The sequence below is a fragment of the Haliotis rufescens genome, unplaced genomic scaffold (genome assembly GCF_023055435.1).
Source record: "Haliotis rufescens isolate VD_foot unplaced genomic scaffold, xgHalRufe1.0.p SCAF_2, whole genome shotgun sequence".
NCBI lineage: Eukaryota > Metazoa > Mollusca > Gastropoda > Lepetellida > Haliotidae > Haliotis > Haliotis rufescens.
In genome coordinates this window covers 9,087,662-9,102,387 of record NW_025963890.1, presented here as the reverse complement: position 1 = coordinate 9,102,387, position 14,726 = coordinate 9,087,662, and the positions used below count along the sequence as shown (strand labels likewise).

Below are 14,726 nucleotides of genomic sequence, written 5' to 3'. Positions count from 1 at the left end.
CTCGCTATCACTCTGGAAATCTGTGATGGCATGAAATGATTTGATGTACCTTCTACATTATGTATAAATAGCAGTGAAGAGACTGCCTTTTTGTGCAAGTACACGCTAATACATCTCTAGTTAGTAATAGGAAACATAGTATATTCATGTGATTATAATAATTAACAGACACAGCAGTATTACCATAATAGGGGAATGTTTCCCTGATCCAGATATTACATAACCGGAACATGTTTTATAATGTACATGTATTGTCCCGCTACTTATGTGCTGTAAAAGGTTTGTTTGCTTGTATGAAGAAAATGTCTTATATTTAAGTTTCGAAAGGTAACGTTATCAACACTAAAATACTGTTTATTGTCAAATGACATAAAGTCTTTTGAATGCCATTTACTTGTATTATTTTGTGATTAGACAAACAGACTGAAACTACATTCAATTTGTCATAGCTTACAATAAAAAATACTTATCTGTTTATCGTGTGTTGTACTTAACACTGGTGAAACGGTATCATCGTACATGTATATATGATGGGTGACAATGGAGACATTCGCTGTTTGGCACTGTTAGGCGTCCATATACATGAAGCTGTAGTGTTGATTTGCAGACACACACACACACACACACACACACACACACACACACACACACACACACACACACACACACACACACACACACACACACACACACACACACACACACACACACATTTCAACAAAGCATTGATTACTTCGCATCATTATAAATTAAAGTAGTTATCCTCCATCAAATATCTTGCCTTTACTGATAGATTAGTTCATTTCGTAAGTATATTTCATCAAAGGAAGTTCCACCACAGAACACTTTCGCCTTCATTCGAGAACGGGGCGGTCGGGTAGCCTAGTGGTTAAAGCGTTGGCTCGTCACGCCGAAGACCCGGGTTCGATTCCCGACATGGGTACAATGTGTGAAGCCCATTTCTGGTGTCCCCCGCCGTGATATTGCTGGAATATTGCTAAAAGCGGCGTAAAACCATACTCACTTACTCACTCATTCGAGAACGGGAGAATATAGTTAACAATTTCTTTACATCTTTAACATTTTGTTTGTTGTTTAACGCCACACTCAGTAATATTCCAGCTATGTGACGGCGGTCTGTAAATAATCCAGTGACAGACACCATGAGCATCGATCCACGTAATTGGGATACGATGACATGCATCAATCAAGTCGGCGAGCCTAACCACCTGATCCCGTTAGTCGCCTCTTACGACAAGCATAGTCGCTTTGTACGGCAAGCATGGGTTGCTGAAGACCTATTCCAACCCGGATCGTAACGGGTCGCATATATAACAACCAACAAGGAAGCATTTAATGAGACATACATATATAATACCTGATCTATGCTTTAGGTATTGTTTGGGACAGTCAGTCAACAACAAACACAGCAAAGAGAATGTTCCTTCGGCTAGATGTGTACAAACAATTAATTAATTTTGTATTGTTATATGGCAGTGTATTTCTTTATTAATCAATTATTGTAACTGTATGACATTGTTTCTGTTGAGATTCGGAAGAAGTTCATTGCATTGTATTTGGATATAGATTCGTGTCAGGAATGTAGTACTGTTTACTGTAGGGAGTTTTAAGGATGTTATTATATTCAAATGTTAGTGTGATGTGTAAACTTCCGAAAGAGTGTAGAATATTCGAGAAGCGAGTAAGACTATGTGAGTGGGACAAGAGCGTGCCTGTCTCATCTCTCACAATTCATTGGAAGATGCACCAAGACCAACTTTCGTGTGGAGATCACTTATCACCCCGGATTCCCTGCCTAGGTCATCTCGGAAGCATGAGCACGGTCGCCGCTGGGTGTATATATTATTAGCACTGACCTTTGCTATCACCACTGCATTTGTATTTGATACTGGCCATTCCCATCATATTATATATTGCCATTGACTATTGTCCTACCACTCTCTTGTGTACTGCAATTGTAATTCCTGTGCAGTACTTTGTACGGATTTGTCAACCAAGTTAATTTTGTAATACATTGTTGACTGTATTCCATTTGCTGGTTGTTTGTTGGTTCCAAACTAAATTCTTTTACGTTCAGATTTCCGGTTTAACATATTGTTAGGGAATCGACCTACTGTACAGCACGCGGGATCGAGTAGACCTCGCTATTTAAAGTACAAAACACGTGTTTTTTCTTATCAGCTTTGAGAGACGTTCAGCGGGGAAAAACCTTATCATAATATTTGTTCGGGATTCAGTAAATTGATTGGTCGGTCTGAACAGAAACCCATAATGTGCAAACCCAAATTAAAAACATGACTATTAAACGACTCCAGCAACTTTTGCTGATGGGTGGATCTACAAACAGTAAGAGCCCACAGTTTTGACTAGTTCTTGATATCGCTCTGAAACGTTTGGCCAAACCAGAAACAGACTCCACAAAATGAGACAAAGATCGCAATTTCTTGAATTTGAAATTTGCACACAATTGATGTCTTACATTTAAGTAACATTCTCAGACAGAGTCAGCGTCCCAGAATGTCCCACAATATTTCAAATTTCAGGAACCCCCAACAACTGCATTTTTCTATACGAACACAATTTCACCCAGGTTGTTCAATAACAGAAACGTGTTGCAGAACGTGGACTCATCACACTGTTATCAACCTGCAAGTCATATGATCACAGGTGACTTCTCTATTGTTGACAATAACAACCTTCGTCAGTTATTCAAATATGGACCAAAATACCGTCAGCAACCACCTACCAATTGGGATCACAACTTTAAAATCATTATGGATGCTGTCGAAGAATATGCCAAAAATGTGCCAAAAGAAAAAAGGAACCTGTTGAATGTCTTTCAGAGGGGGGTTAAGTCAGTGCGTGATGTAGTCATTGGTAGAATGCACAAACTTAAAAAGAGAAAACGGAATTGGAATAAACCCATTCTGTCCCAACCAGCCGTGATCCAAAGTCTGGCGGTCCTACATGACAGTTTGTAGTTGTTCCCACTGACAATGCCCCAAATAACATAACCATTATATGTAAGCATCACTACATTTATTGTTTGATCAAAGAAGTTGGTATAAATGATATATCAAATAATGCCACATATATAAAGTCAGTGTGTTAACTGAGGAAGAAATCTGCCAAAACCATAAGTAAGTACTGTCAACTTTTGACTTGACCCTAAAACCTGAAGACATGTCCATTCCTCTGTTGTACTGGATTCCAAAGCACCATAAAAATCCGTACAAAGAGAGATATATTGCTGGGTATAACCACAACCCTGTCTCAAAGACTGACCATAATCCTGACTATAATCAAGGTAGGACTTCTTTATACTCGCAGAAAGTATTTGAGACAAGTGGAATTAATACCATGTGGATTCTCAAAATCTCAAAGGATTTGCTTTACTTTTTGCAATCTCAGAACAGAACCAGGTTCCATTCTGTCAAAACATTTGATTTTTCAACTTTATAACCACAACCTCACATGACAAACGTAAAGAAAAACTTAATTCCTTGATCCATGGGGCTTTTGTTACAAAACGTGGTGTACACATATACAATAACGTATCTATAGTCAGAGGTTCAGGACAATTTGTGGAAAATGAAAGCAAATGCCATCTGAAGTTTACTGAGAACACAATATGTGAAATGCTAGACTTTCTCATTGATAACATCTACGTAAAATTTTGGGGTAAAACATTTCGGCAAGAAGTTGGCAACCCATGGGCACCAATTGTGCTCCCCTTCTTGCGGATCTTATTCATATGAATCGGAAATTCTGTTCGGATTGGCAAAGTCGAAACAAGGTAATTTTGCCAAAAAGTTTAATTTCAGCTTCAGGTATATCGATGATCTGATATCGTTCAATAACAAGCAAATAACAAGTTCCCTTCCACTGATTTACCCACCTAACCTAGAAACAAAGTAGTCCAGTGAGACCGCCTCATCTGTTTCATATTTGGATCTATGCATAGAGATTCAGAGTGACAAAACACTCTCAACAGGACTGTATGACAAGAGGGCTGACTTCAACTTTCCTATAGTCAACTTTCCTTCTTGTCGCGCAATATTCCAGCAGCTCCAGCCTTTGGTGTTCACATTTCGCAATTTTTGAGATACAATCGAGAATGCTCTTTCTACCAAGATTTCAAATAGCGTCATGCGACTCTTGCTCAGAAGTTGTTTGATCAAGGTTACAACATTCAAAGCCTCAGCAAAGCTTTCAAAAAGTTTTATGGTAGACATTTCCATATTTGACGCATCAGTGACAAAAATTATGTCCGATGCAATTCCTTATTTGTACGTGTACCATATGTTGCCATATATTTTCGGGTGAACAATTGACTTGCCTTTGCATGTGTTTATGACGGGTGCACCTGTGGGACAGGATACGCTCACCTTTTCTCGAACACCTGGTATCATTACTATTTGATAGTGATTCATAAACACATACTCGTGATATAGTCGGAATCGTACAATCGACTCTGCTTTATGCACTGATCTGTCGAGATAGTGAAAAGCATGAATTTTGAGAAGTCGGAAACTTTTACTGAAACATGTTAGGTCCTAGTTTCATTCATTACCTCTTTAATAAATCTGAATTATACTGTATTGTTATTAACGACAAGCGACTATCACGTCCTCATAGGGAAATGTCTGACGGAACACTTTCACCTCTGAAATGTTGATGCATAGTGTGTGCCGGATAACTTGCTTTCAAGTAATCATGTTACGATTATGTGTAAATTAGCACCACTGTTCACAAGACTAAGATTCAAGAGTTAAGGATAGATAAGGCTTCAGGTCCATTGAATTTTAAAAACATTTTCTAGAATTCTATTATGAACGAATAAACATATTTATAAAAGTATTTCCCTGTTATATATCAAAGCAATTCTACATTTGTATCTGCTTTAAGGACATGATGAACCTGACACTAGATTTTTCACACACATGTCCAAATCTGCAAAACTTATTAACATGTCAATGCAACTCAATATAAAATCAATATATCCTTCAGTCGATAACATATTGTGTCACTTCCTTGTTCCCGATCACAACAAGTATGGCCGTCATACCCCACTGGTTGTTTGGTGTAAGCTCCATACTATTTGTGTCCCTAGCCGAATCCAATGCTTATAATGGTAAGTTTCAGCAACTTACATAATAAGGCCTTGAACAACTTTTTCAGAAAGAGTCGTTTGACACTCTTTTAAGCTTCATGTATATTGATGATCTGATATCGTTCGATAATGGTTTGATAGGCAAACCCTTCAACCGATTTATCCAAACAACTATAAATAAAAGAGATGGATGAAAGCGCCTCATTTGTTTCATATTTAGATCTGTCCATAAAGATTCAGAGTGAAAAAAAACCTCTTATCAAGACTCTAACATTCCAATAGTCAACTTTCCATGTACATGTGTAGATCGATCAATGTTCCATTTGCTCATTTTGTGTGTCTACATTTCACGACTTTTGAGGTCTAATCTAGCATGCTCACGCTACTAAGATTTCAAACTGACTCTTCTTTTAATGGAGATTTCTGACGATTGTGTAAATGGTTTTGTCGCTTTTATTGACCGTATAATGTTGTGGAGATTACGACAATCCTGCTCTGGCGGTGGATTTACCTTCAAACACACAGTCTCTGAAAAACAATTCATGCTTATAATATAGTCGGAATCGTGCAAGGGACTCTGCTTTAAGGCAAAATTTCTGAAACGTTTTTCTTTTCTTATATCAGTAGAATGTTTGCAGTTGTACACAGCAGAAATAATTCAAAATTAACGTCGTCTTTGGTATTAACAATATCAATAAATGCATTATCGTGTCAATGGATTTTCTTGTCCATCACTTGAATTTCTGGTTTGTTTACAGACTGACATCATATGGCACGATAACTAACACTTAATTGTTTTATGCAAATTGTGTGAGTGGCTGGTGCCTCTGGTGGGGTAGGAAATGCTTGCCCATTTGCAAGCACCTGGTATCACAACTGTTTTTCAGTGATCCATTTATATCGTCTTCACCGCGGTGTGCCTTTCGGTCCTGTTTGGGCAGATAGTCGAGACTGTTTGTTCACCGGCGTTGACGTTCTGTATTTATGATTATGAAAATGGCTTTTGTCTCTCTTTTTCCAGGTGATAATGCTGCCGGGATGAAGTTTGGGATTGGAATCTTGGTGCTGGTTCTGAGTGTTGGTATCATCGCAGTATGTGCTACTTTCGTGACAAGGTACGTCAACTATTACTGATAAAATAACAGATGAACTTCAGAACTGGCTACATGTGATTTATGTCTGAACAGGAAAAAAATCACTGTGAATGTATGTGTTTAAGTGAAGTTATGTCGACATAGTAAACATAGTGTCCTCTGAAACATCTGGTTCCATCAGGCCGAACGATGTCTCCTTCATTTGTTTCATATTTGAACAGGTATTAGACACATATAGGGCTGATCTTTTGTCATGGTCAATATTGATGCTGGGGGAGTTGTGACGAGATACACAATTAGTTAATAATAAGACACAAAAATACGCATTTGTTTTGCAATCATGTGATCAATTGGAAACCTTAAATTTAATTGGGATCAAATACTCCCTGTCAATTCCTCTCATGTGCAAGCAATTGCAATGTGTCTTTTGAATAATTAATTATTGGATCACTGTTGCTCGGTGGCTTCATGTATTGTTGTTTATAAAGAATATTTATATGTTTTAGCTATCGTATAAAAGTGGATGTTTAGTGAAGAGAAAATCGTAACATACATGTATGGGGAAAATATAAACAGTTACTTTCATATGTTCTTTAAGACTACGTTGTATCGGTGAAACTTGCTAGATGAACCGTTTCGAACACCTCAGATTTGGCTCTTTGAATATTCATAAAAGTCACAATCTTCGTTTGAAGATTATCAACATTGTTGTATCTCATAAAAGATACATACAGAACGGATATCCATTACCGTTCCGCTATCTTCATATTACGATGTTAGAGACGCATGTTACAACCTTTCTTGAATTCTGGAAATACATCAACTGATAATAAGATAGTGGTATGTTAGAGTAATAGGACTTTAATCATTATTTTACATTGTGAACTGTATATTACTATGTTTATGAAAAAACAGTTATTTGTATGACACTTTTGACTTAGAGACACCATTGCCTGGGTTCGCATGAAGCTCATATCCCTGAAGGATGCCATCATTAGAACAGGTAGTGTCGTTTTATTTACGCTGTATTTAAGTAAAAACTTACTAAAGTGTATTACTCTAAGTGTCTAAATGCCAGGAAACTATTTGACATTTGATCAGCATCCTTCGAATTGTATTCTCCCTTTGCAATAACATTCTTGCACGTAAATCGTACAAATAAACCAATTTTTCAAATTTATTCCTGGGATACACTTGTAACACATTATTCAAATCAACGTCAGTAGCGCCATTTTTCCATCTTTTATCGTTCAACACTATAGAACTTGTTTTATTAGTGCACCCGAACACCTCCAATGTTTGTAACGCACATCCACATGTGTGCAGTCTTCGGGCACATCATTCAAATCATTAACCAAAGCAATAATCATTAACTTGTTTGTATTTGTGTATGTTTTTGCCTCAGAGAGATACAATTTTCAAACGGCATGTATTCGAAACATACCACTCAGTTGAACTTCAAGTCGATGATATTTAATCAATATTGTCAACTTTAAAGACAATTTCCCATATATCTATATCCAAATCTACGTTAATTTTGGAATTATAATAATAAAACTTTGATTGGTAAATGAGACTGACCTTGGGTGGTCATAATTACTCGTTTGAAAACGAATCGTAATAAATATTTCAGACATATGTCTGCAGTTGATATTGTTGAAAGTTTTAATGTACACATATTAAAGCAGAAATACAATGTCAACACTCTCGTTGATTTCAGTAGCAAAAACAAAAGCTAAATTAGTCGATTTCAGTGGCCCAAGAAGGCTTATGCACATTTTACTTCCGATATGATGGTCCATTTCGTTATTTTCAAACCATACTTTTTTATTGTTCTGACATGTCCTGTCTTCAGTTGATTCAGTTACAAATGATGTGCCACTTCATGGCGAGAGTGCAAGGGTAAATGTCATCGGATATGTTATTAATGGGAATACAGTTGTTGATGCAGAAAATGGTGAACCTCGAAACGTGCCCGGCCTGCCTGAACCCATCATTTGTACCTCAGTAGCAATAGCTGCATTAGAGGAACATGTAGCACAAGTAACACAGACAGAGACACGATTTAAAAGTGAATTTGAGGTAAAGTACTTCATCGAATGACGTTAAAGTTGTATATTCCAATATATTCAGTTTCATAATTAGAACAACAGACACATATCAGCTTTATATAAAAAAGGCAGTATATCTGATTAAGACTATGTTCTCTCATTGCACAATGTACACAATAAATGTTCAAGAAAATCAAACCTACGGGTATAAATGTTATTGAATTTGACTAACCCTTAAAACTGATGATAAACTTATATTTTCAGCGTTTACCTGTCGGATTTACAGAGACGTTTGAGGAATCAATACATTTCATGAACAAAGGGAAAAACAGATACACGTCATACTACCCATGTATGTTTCCTGATATTTATCACCCAAAGATCGGAGGTCAAGGGTCGCCTAAACCGCCGCAATTCGCTGCGCTGAATTTCAACCTTTAGGCATGCCATAAACGCATGATGGTTGATTCGAATCCCAGATCCGCCTGAATATGTTTCTATTTGTGCTCTTCTGTAAATAGGTAAACGTCTAAGACCTACACCACTTCGGGCTTTCCGCAAACTTACATGATGTGATAAAGCTGAAATTTTGTTCAAAGGGCGATTCCCCATACTCACTCTCTCACAAAAGAGCACTTGAAAATAATGAACGAAGCCTGTCATGTTTCCGTGAGTCTAATGAGTCTTTATTCAACCAATCAGATGACAAAAACCGAGTGGCTCTCAGTATCCTGCCAGGAGACCCGTTCTCCACCTACATCAACGCCAGCTACATCAACGTAAGTACGATCAGGAATGTGTGTTCATCTTGACTCTCGACGCCATTTGGCTGATACTATGCCAACAACTTTAAATTTACCTCATTCTATTCTTGGAGTGTCCGTTACTATAACAAAATCAGTTTGAGCTGCCTTAAACAGGGCGTCGTATCACATGTTTTGACTTATAGAAAATATCTTACATAACGGAAGGTAGGTGTTTCGATCCCCGGCAGGCTTCAGTTTATACTGTGTCTTAACGGGGTATCCATGGGGTAACAATATTAAACTGCAGCACGGTATCGTAGTGAGCTAGAACTATAAAACCGGCATTAGTATACACACGAAAATACCTGGCGTCATTGCTTATTTTGACCCCTGAAGATCCGGGTGGAGAATAGGTCTTCAGCAACCCATGCTTGCCATAAAAGGCGACTAACTTGTCGTAAGAGGCGCGACTAACGGGATCGGGTGGTCAGGCCCGCTGACTTGGTTGATGCATGTCATCGGTCCCAATTGCGTGGATGCTAACCATATCAATCACTGAAATGTCTGGTCCAGACTCGAATATCACAGACCGCCGTCATATAGCTGGAATATTGCTGAGTGCGGCGTTAAACAACAAACAAACAAACAAATCATCACTGATGTTTAGTGATCCATTCTTATCATTATCACCGCTGTTTTACGCCCACTGGAATCTGTTTCGGTGGGTAGTCGAGACTGGTTATTCTCCGGCGATGACGATTAATATGTAAAAAACGTTGCATGTCTGAAATGTTTGTGAAACTTTGCAATGCAAACAAATACTTATTTCTTCACACAGGGATTTAAAACGGACATGGCATACATAGCAGCACAAGGTAGTAAAATCTTTTCAGGAGTTGATTGTTGATAGATGAAATTTAACATATTTAACAATTAATATAAATGTTACAACATCCTCATCTGAAGAATAATTATTAATTGATGTCGCCCCTAAAGTGGTCCGTTTAGAAATTAGAACCTAAGCCGTAAAATTTCAAATAATATAGATCTACTTCAGTGTGAAAGACTGAGCTTTCCCTTATCGAGTGACGGGGGAAAGGTGAGCCACTCGTGAAGATTTCTCCTTCCCTCGATGAGAGAAACATGATATTTTAATTTGACACATGGAATGTCCTCTATATATCCAGTTTAGAATCAGGGTGTAAATACCTTTTGATTTTTTCTTATACAGCCCCAACTGAAAGGACAATGAAAGACTTCTGGAGGATGATTTGGGAGAAGAAATGTGGCAAGATCGTCATGATTACACGCCTTGTTGAAAAGGGGAAGGTATTGTAAACCAAGACTGTATGACAAGAGGGATCAACTTTCCAATAGCCAGTTTTCCTTAATGTTGAACAGTATTTCAGCAGCTCCAGCCTTTGGTGTCTTTATTTGACAACTTTGAGGTATAATCAAGCATGCTCTTATAACGAAGAGCACCTAATGACTCTTGCTCAAAAGTTGTTGGATTTGGGTTACGCGTGACAAAGGGTGTAGGTCAGACATCAGTTTGTATTTCCTTTGGTTACCTTTACAAGGCCACTGATGCCACAAGGTCATTGATATTTGATTATCAATAATCAGATCATTTCATCCATACAGGCAAATAACTCGTTTGTGCCTTATGTATGTAATGTCATTTGTGGAGGTGTAAATCATGTGGTCCGCTTTGTGCATTTGCAGATTGTTGCTCTGCTCACGTGATCTAACTCTTATCCCTATGACCCCTATGCAGCGCATATTCTGTACGTATCACAGACTATTAGAAAGAAGATTCAGAAAAAGTAAATATACCCTGACTGTAAGATTATTTATGAGAATAATTAGTGTGAATATGCAACTAAATGTCTAGTGTTACTGAAAATATAAACAGCAAAGCATAAACATTGTTTAAAGTTATATTTGTTTACTCCAGGACAAGTGTGAACAGTATTGGCGCGTGAAACGTCCTTTCGTCATCGGAGGCCTTACCATCACTTTTGCGAGAAGGGACACACGTTCTCATTACATCATCAGGGAATTCTCTGTCAAAGAACGACAGGTATGCGTTCACACATTGCAAAAGTTCTATTTTCTTATAATGCAAGTCAAAGAAGCGATTCAAAGTATCCATTATAAACTACCTATACGCCTAGCAACATTTGACCGTACCCACCCCTTCTTTATTTTCATATATCGCGACCTTTCATTATCTTGTGTAAATATCTACATTATGTATTTATCTTATTTTGATAAATGTTTTGGATCTTTTCAAGCAGAAAGGTTAACGTTAGTACAAGAACACTGTATGTTTTACAAAAGTACTGCGTAAAATCACGTTATAACTCAAAGACGCAGATGGTACGGTTGAAAGTTATAGTCCATTATAAAATGCCGGGCAAAGGATACACAAATTCACACAGCTCTTTACTGTTATTACTGTAATTGTCTGCCCTATGTACCTTTATGCGCCATGCACAAGTCACCTGGCGTGATATAATCATTGATATACTGCATGTAACATCGCTCATAATACTCGTGTCAAATACATAAACGTCGAATAAATATTTCTTGTTTGTTTCATTTTAATCACCATCAAACATGGGTGTATACTTTCCTTTGCCCGGCAGTTTATGTCGCCATGTAATATTTACAAAATATGTCATACGGCAACAAATAAGATTAAACATCGCTGTTTGAAAAGACAAACTACGGTATGCAGTACCGTGACAATTTTCCAGGTGTAAATGACTAAACTTGAATTATAGACATTCAACATGGCTTATAATCCTGTAGTGTTATGAATAAGAAATGAATTATGTTGAAGATATTTGTTGACAAAGATCTTCTTATAAACTTAACTATCCATACCAAGTGAGTATGGTTTAACCCGCTTTTAGCAATACAGTAAAATACGGTTATAACGAACACGCTTATAACGAACTGACGGATATAACGAACTTACTTTTTTGGTCCCGACTATTTGCTGTTGTTATACTGTATACATGCTTATAACGAACTACGGTTAAAACGAACTAAAATTAGTAGTCCGTTTGAGTTCGTTATAATCGTACTTTACTGTATTCCAGCAACATCACGGCGGGGACACCAGAAATGGGTTTTACACACTGTACCCACGTGTGGAATCAAACCCGGGTCATTGGCATGACTTTGCTGGTGTGTTGGTTTAAATAATATCGACTTATGCTGGAGGAACACAATCACGGTGCAGGTCGTAGACAGTTAACACCTGCCTGAAACCAACTGGCACGGATATGTTGCTGACATTCCAAGGTTCATTATCAGGGCATACGGGATCCGGACCCAGCGAATCGTTGCAGGGCTAAGGATGCAAATCTGCACAGAAAGTCCCGGTAACGTAACCACTGTGTCACTTGTTCGCATGCATTTTTAGTTTTGTCTGCGTATTTATCTTATCTTGTTTGTTCAAACAGACAGAAGAAAGTCGGATCATCACCCAGTTTCATTTCGTGGCATGGCCCGATCACTCAGTTCCGGATGTAACGTCATTGTTGGAATTTATTTGGCATGTACGGAAGGCCCCCACTTGTCAAGATGGACCTCTTCTTGTGCACTGCAGGTATACAATTGTTCTGTTAATAGGGTGTAAAACTTTGTGTCGGGTTTACAAATGAATTCTTTCTTAATGTTAATTGCAACGTACGGACGACAAACACACAGTGTAATAATACATTCGTTTCTTTGATGAAACGATCGATGCGTGTGAAATGTGAAATGTGAAATGTCCCATGTTCTGTTCAATCTGACTATGAGAATTCAGGCCCTTAGTTCTTGTCTCACAGTGTTTGAGAGGTAAATTGTATTAGGATTACCAATAGTCAGGCATTGCTAACAAATAAAGAATGCGGTCGATTATGGCCCTTGGATGTAACTGTTGACGGCTAACAAAATAAGCATACCTTGTCTTTTAGTGACATTTCGAAGGTGTCAGTGAAGACCTCACAGAAACTGACAAATGGATTTTAACTGTATCCTCACAGTAACTGACAAATGGATTTTAACTGTATCAGAACGGGGATCATACTTTTCTATTATTCCACAGATTTCATGACATGAAATACCTCATTATGACGTCGTGTACATGTACATATTACCATAAATCTATGACACACAATTGCAAGACCTACTCATATAACACATTTGGCCCTAGTGCTGGTATTGGCCGAAGTGGAACGTACATTACCCTGGACTATCATCTGGACAAAATTCAGACTGACGATGAAGTGGACATCTTTGACTTTGTGTGTAAACTGAGACATCAAAGGAAAGGAATGATACAAACAAAGGTAAATATGTTCATAAATTGTTACAATTTGTTTGTTTGTTTGTTTGTTTATTAATTTCCTCAACATTCATGAATATTCCCGCGATATAACTTGGGTTTCTATATTATCGTGTCTGGGTGGGATAAACCAACGATTGATATAATGAGCAATGTCACACGCCGTCTAGTTACAATGGTACAAAATCAACCGAACCATGTCATGTAGGTACTTCGAACAACAAGCATAATGCTGGGAACCTACTCTAACCTGGAAATCTTAAAGCAGTCATACACGTTACAAAGTCTTCGTAACAAAGGATTTACTTAAATATTTATTTTTCAGAAGCAGTATGAATGTGTTTATTCTTCTCTCGTGGAGGCAGTTGCTATGGGAGATCAAAGTCTGCAATGCCAACAATTTCTAGAAAGACGACAGGCAGCCAAAACATTTAATCTTGGTACCTGTTCGATTGTAGAGCTGCTGCGGGTAATTGAAATTGACATTTAGCTGTACATTTCACCTCATATTGACAGATATTGGTTATTTTCTTATATTTAAATAATTTACGTTTGTACAATTTTTGTAGTTACACATGTGGGCTATTACAGAATCAGTACATCCTCTTATAGTGACAGAAATGTGAAAATTGTATTTGTCAAGTAGACAGACATCGCTGTTTAACAAATGTATTGTTGGTTGTCTTTTATTATTCAGTGTTTAATATCTACATGTAAGATGCAACATAACTAACTGCAACTACATGCTGTTACGTGTCGATTCCCAAATTGAAACAATGTGTTAACCAAGAAATCTGTACGAAAAAGAACTTAGTATGAGACCAAGAAATAACCAACAAGTGGTATACAATCCACAAATGTCTTAGAAAATTAACTAGGTTTGCAAATCAATATACTTTCAGTAATTTGCTGTACAGCAATTACAATGGCGGTACCCAAAAGGGTGGTAGTACAATATTCAATGGTAATACATAATATGATGACAGTGGTCGGGATGAAATACAAAATATACAGTGGTGATAGCAAAAATCAGTGATAATTATATATATTCATCCAGCAGCGACAGTGGTCAAGCTTCCGAGATGGGGTAGGCAGGGAATAAGGGGATGATGAGCGATCCTCACATGAAAGCTGGTTCCGAAGCTATGAAATGCGTGAGATTGACGTAAACACGCTATTGTCCCCTAATATACAACCTACAAAGCCATTTGAAAGTTCCACACAGTGCCCTCACCAGTACATCGGCACTAGAACATTAAAGAAGTTTCCATAACATACTATCAGAGTCCGCGGTATACCGGAAATTTACAGACCACACTAGCATCTAAATGTAGTCATTTCCTGACGACTGATCAC

General features: G+C 37.7%; 1 protein-coding gene across 1 annotated transcript; it reads left to right on the top strand.

Annotated features, from left to right (window-relative positions):
• Window positions 1–5,076: 5,076 nt before the first annotated feature.
• LOC125381868 (receptor-type tyrosine-protein phosphatase epsilon-like) lies at window positions 5,077–13,982 on the top strand. Its single transcript, XM_048399199.1, has 9 exons — window positions 5,077–5,155; window positions 6,156–6,249; window positions 7,170–7,231; window positions 8,982–9,062; window positions 10,257–10,354; window positions 10,983–11,108; window positions 12,502–12,647; window positions 13,239–13,374; window positions 13,962–13,982. The coding sequence occupies exons 1-9, from the start codon at window positions 5,077–5,079 to the stop codon at window positions 13,980–13,982; spliced, it is 843 nt and encodes a 280-aa protein (XP_048255156.1).
• Window positions 13,983–14,726: the final 744 nt, after the last annotated feature.

Bases quoted from the DNA above. Each gene is read 5' to 3' on its own strand.
- LOC125381868 (XM_048399199.1), top strand. From the start codon at position 5,077: ATGGCCGTCATACCCCACTGGTTGTTTGGTGTAAGCTCCATACTATTT. The intron at 7,232-8,981 runs GTAGTGTCGTTT...TCAACCAATCAG, and splicing joins GGATGCCATCATTAGAACAG to ATGACAAAAACCGAGTGGCT. The intron at 9,063-10,256 runs GTACGATCAGGA...TTTCTTATACAG, and splicing joins CGCCAGCTACATCAACGTAA to CCCCAACTGAAAGGACAATG.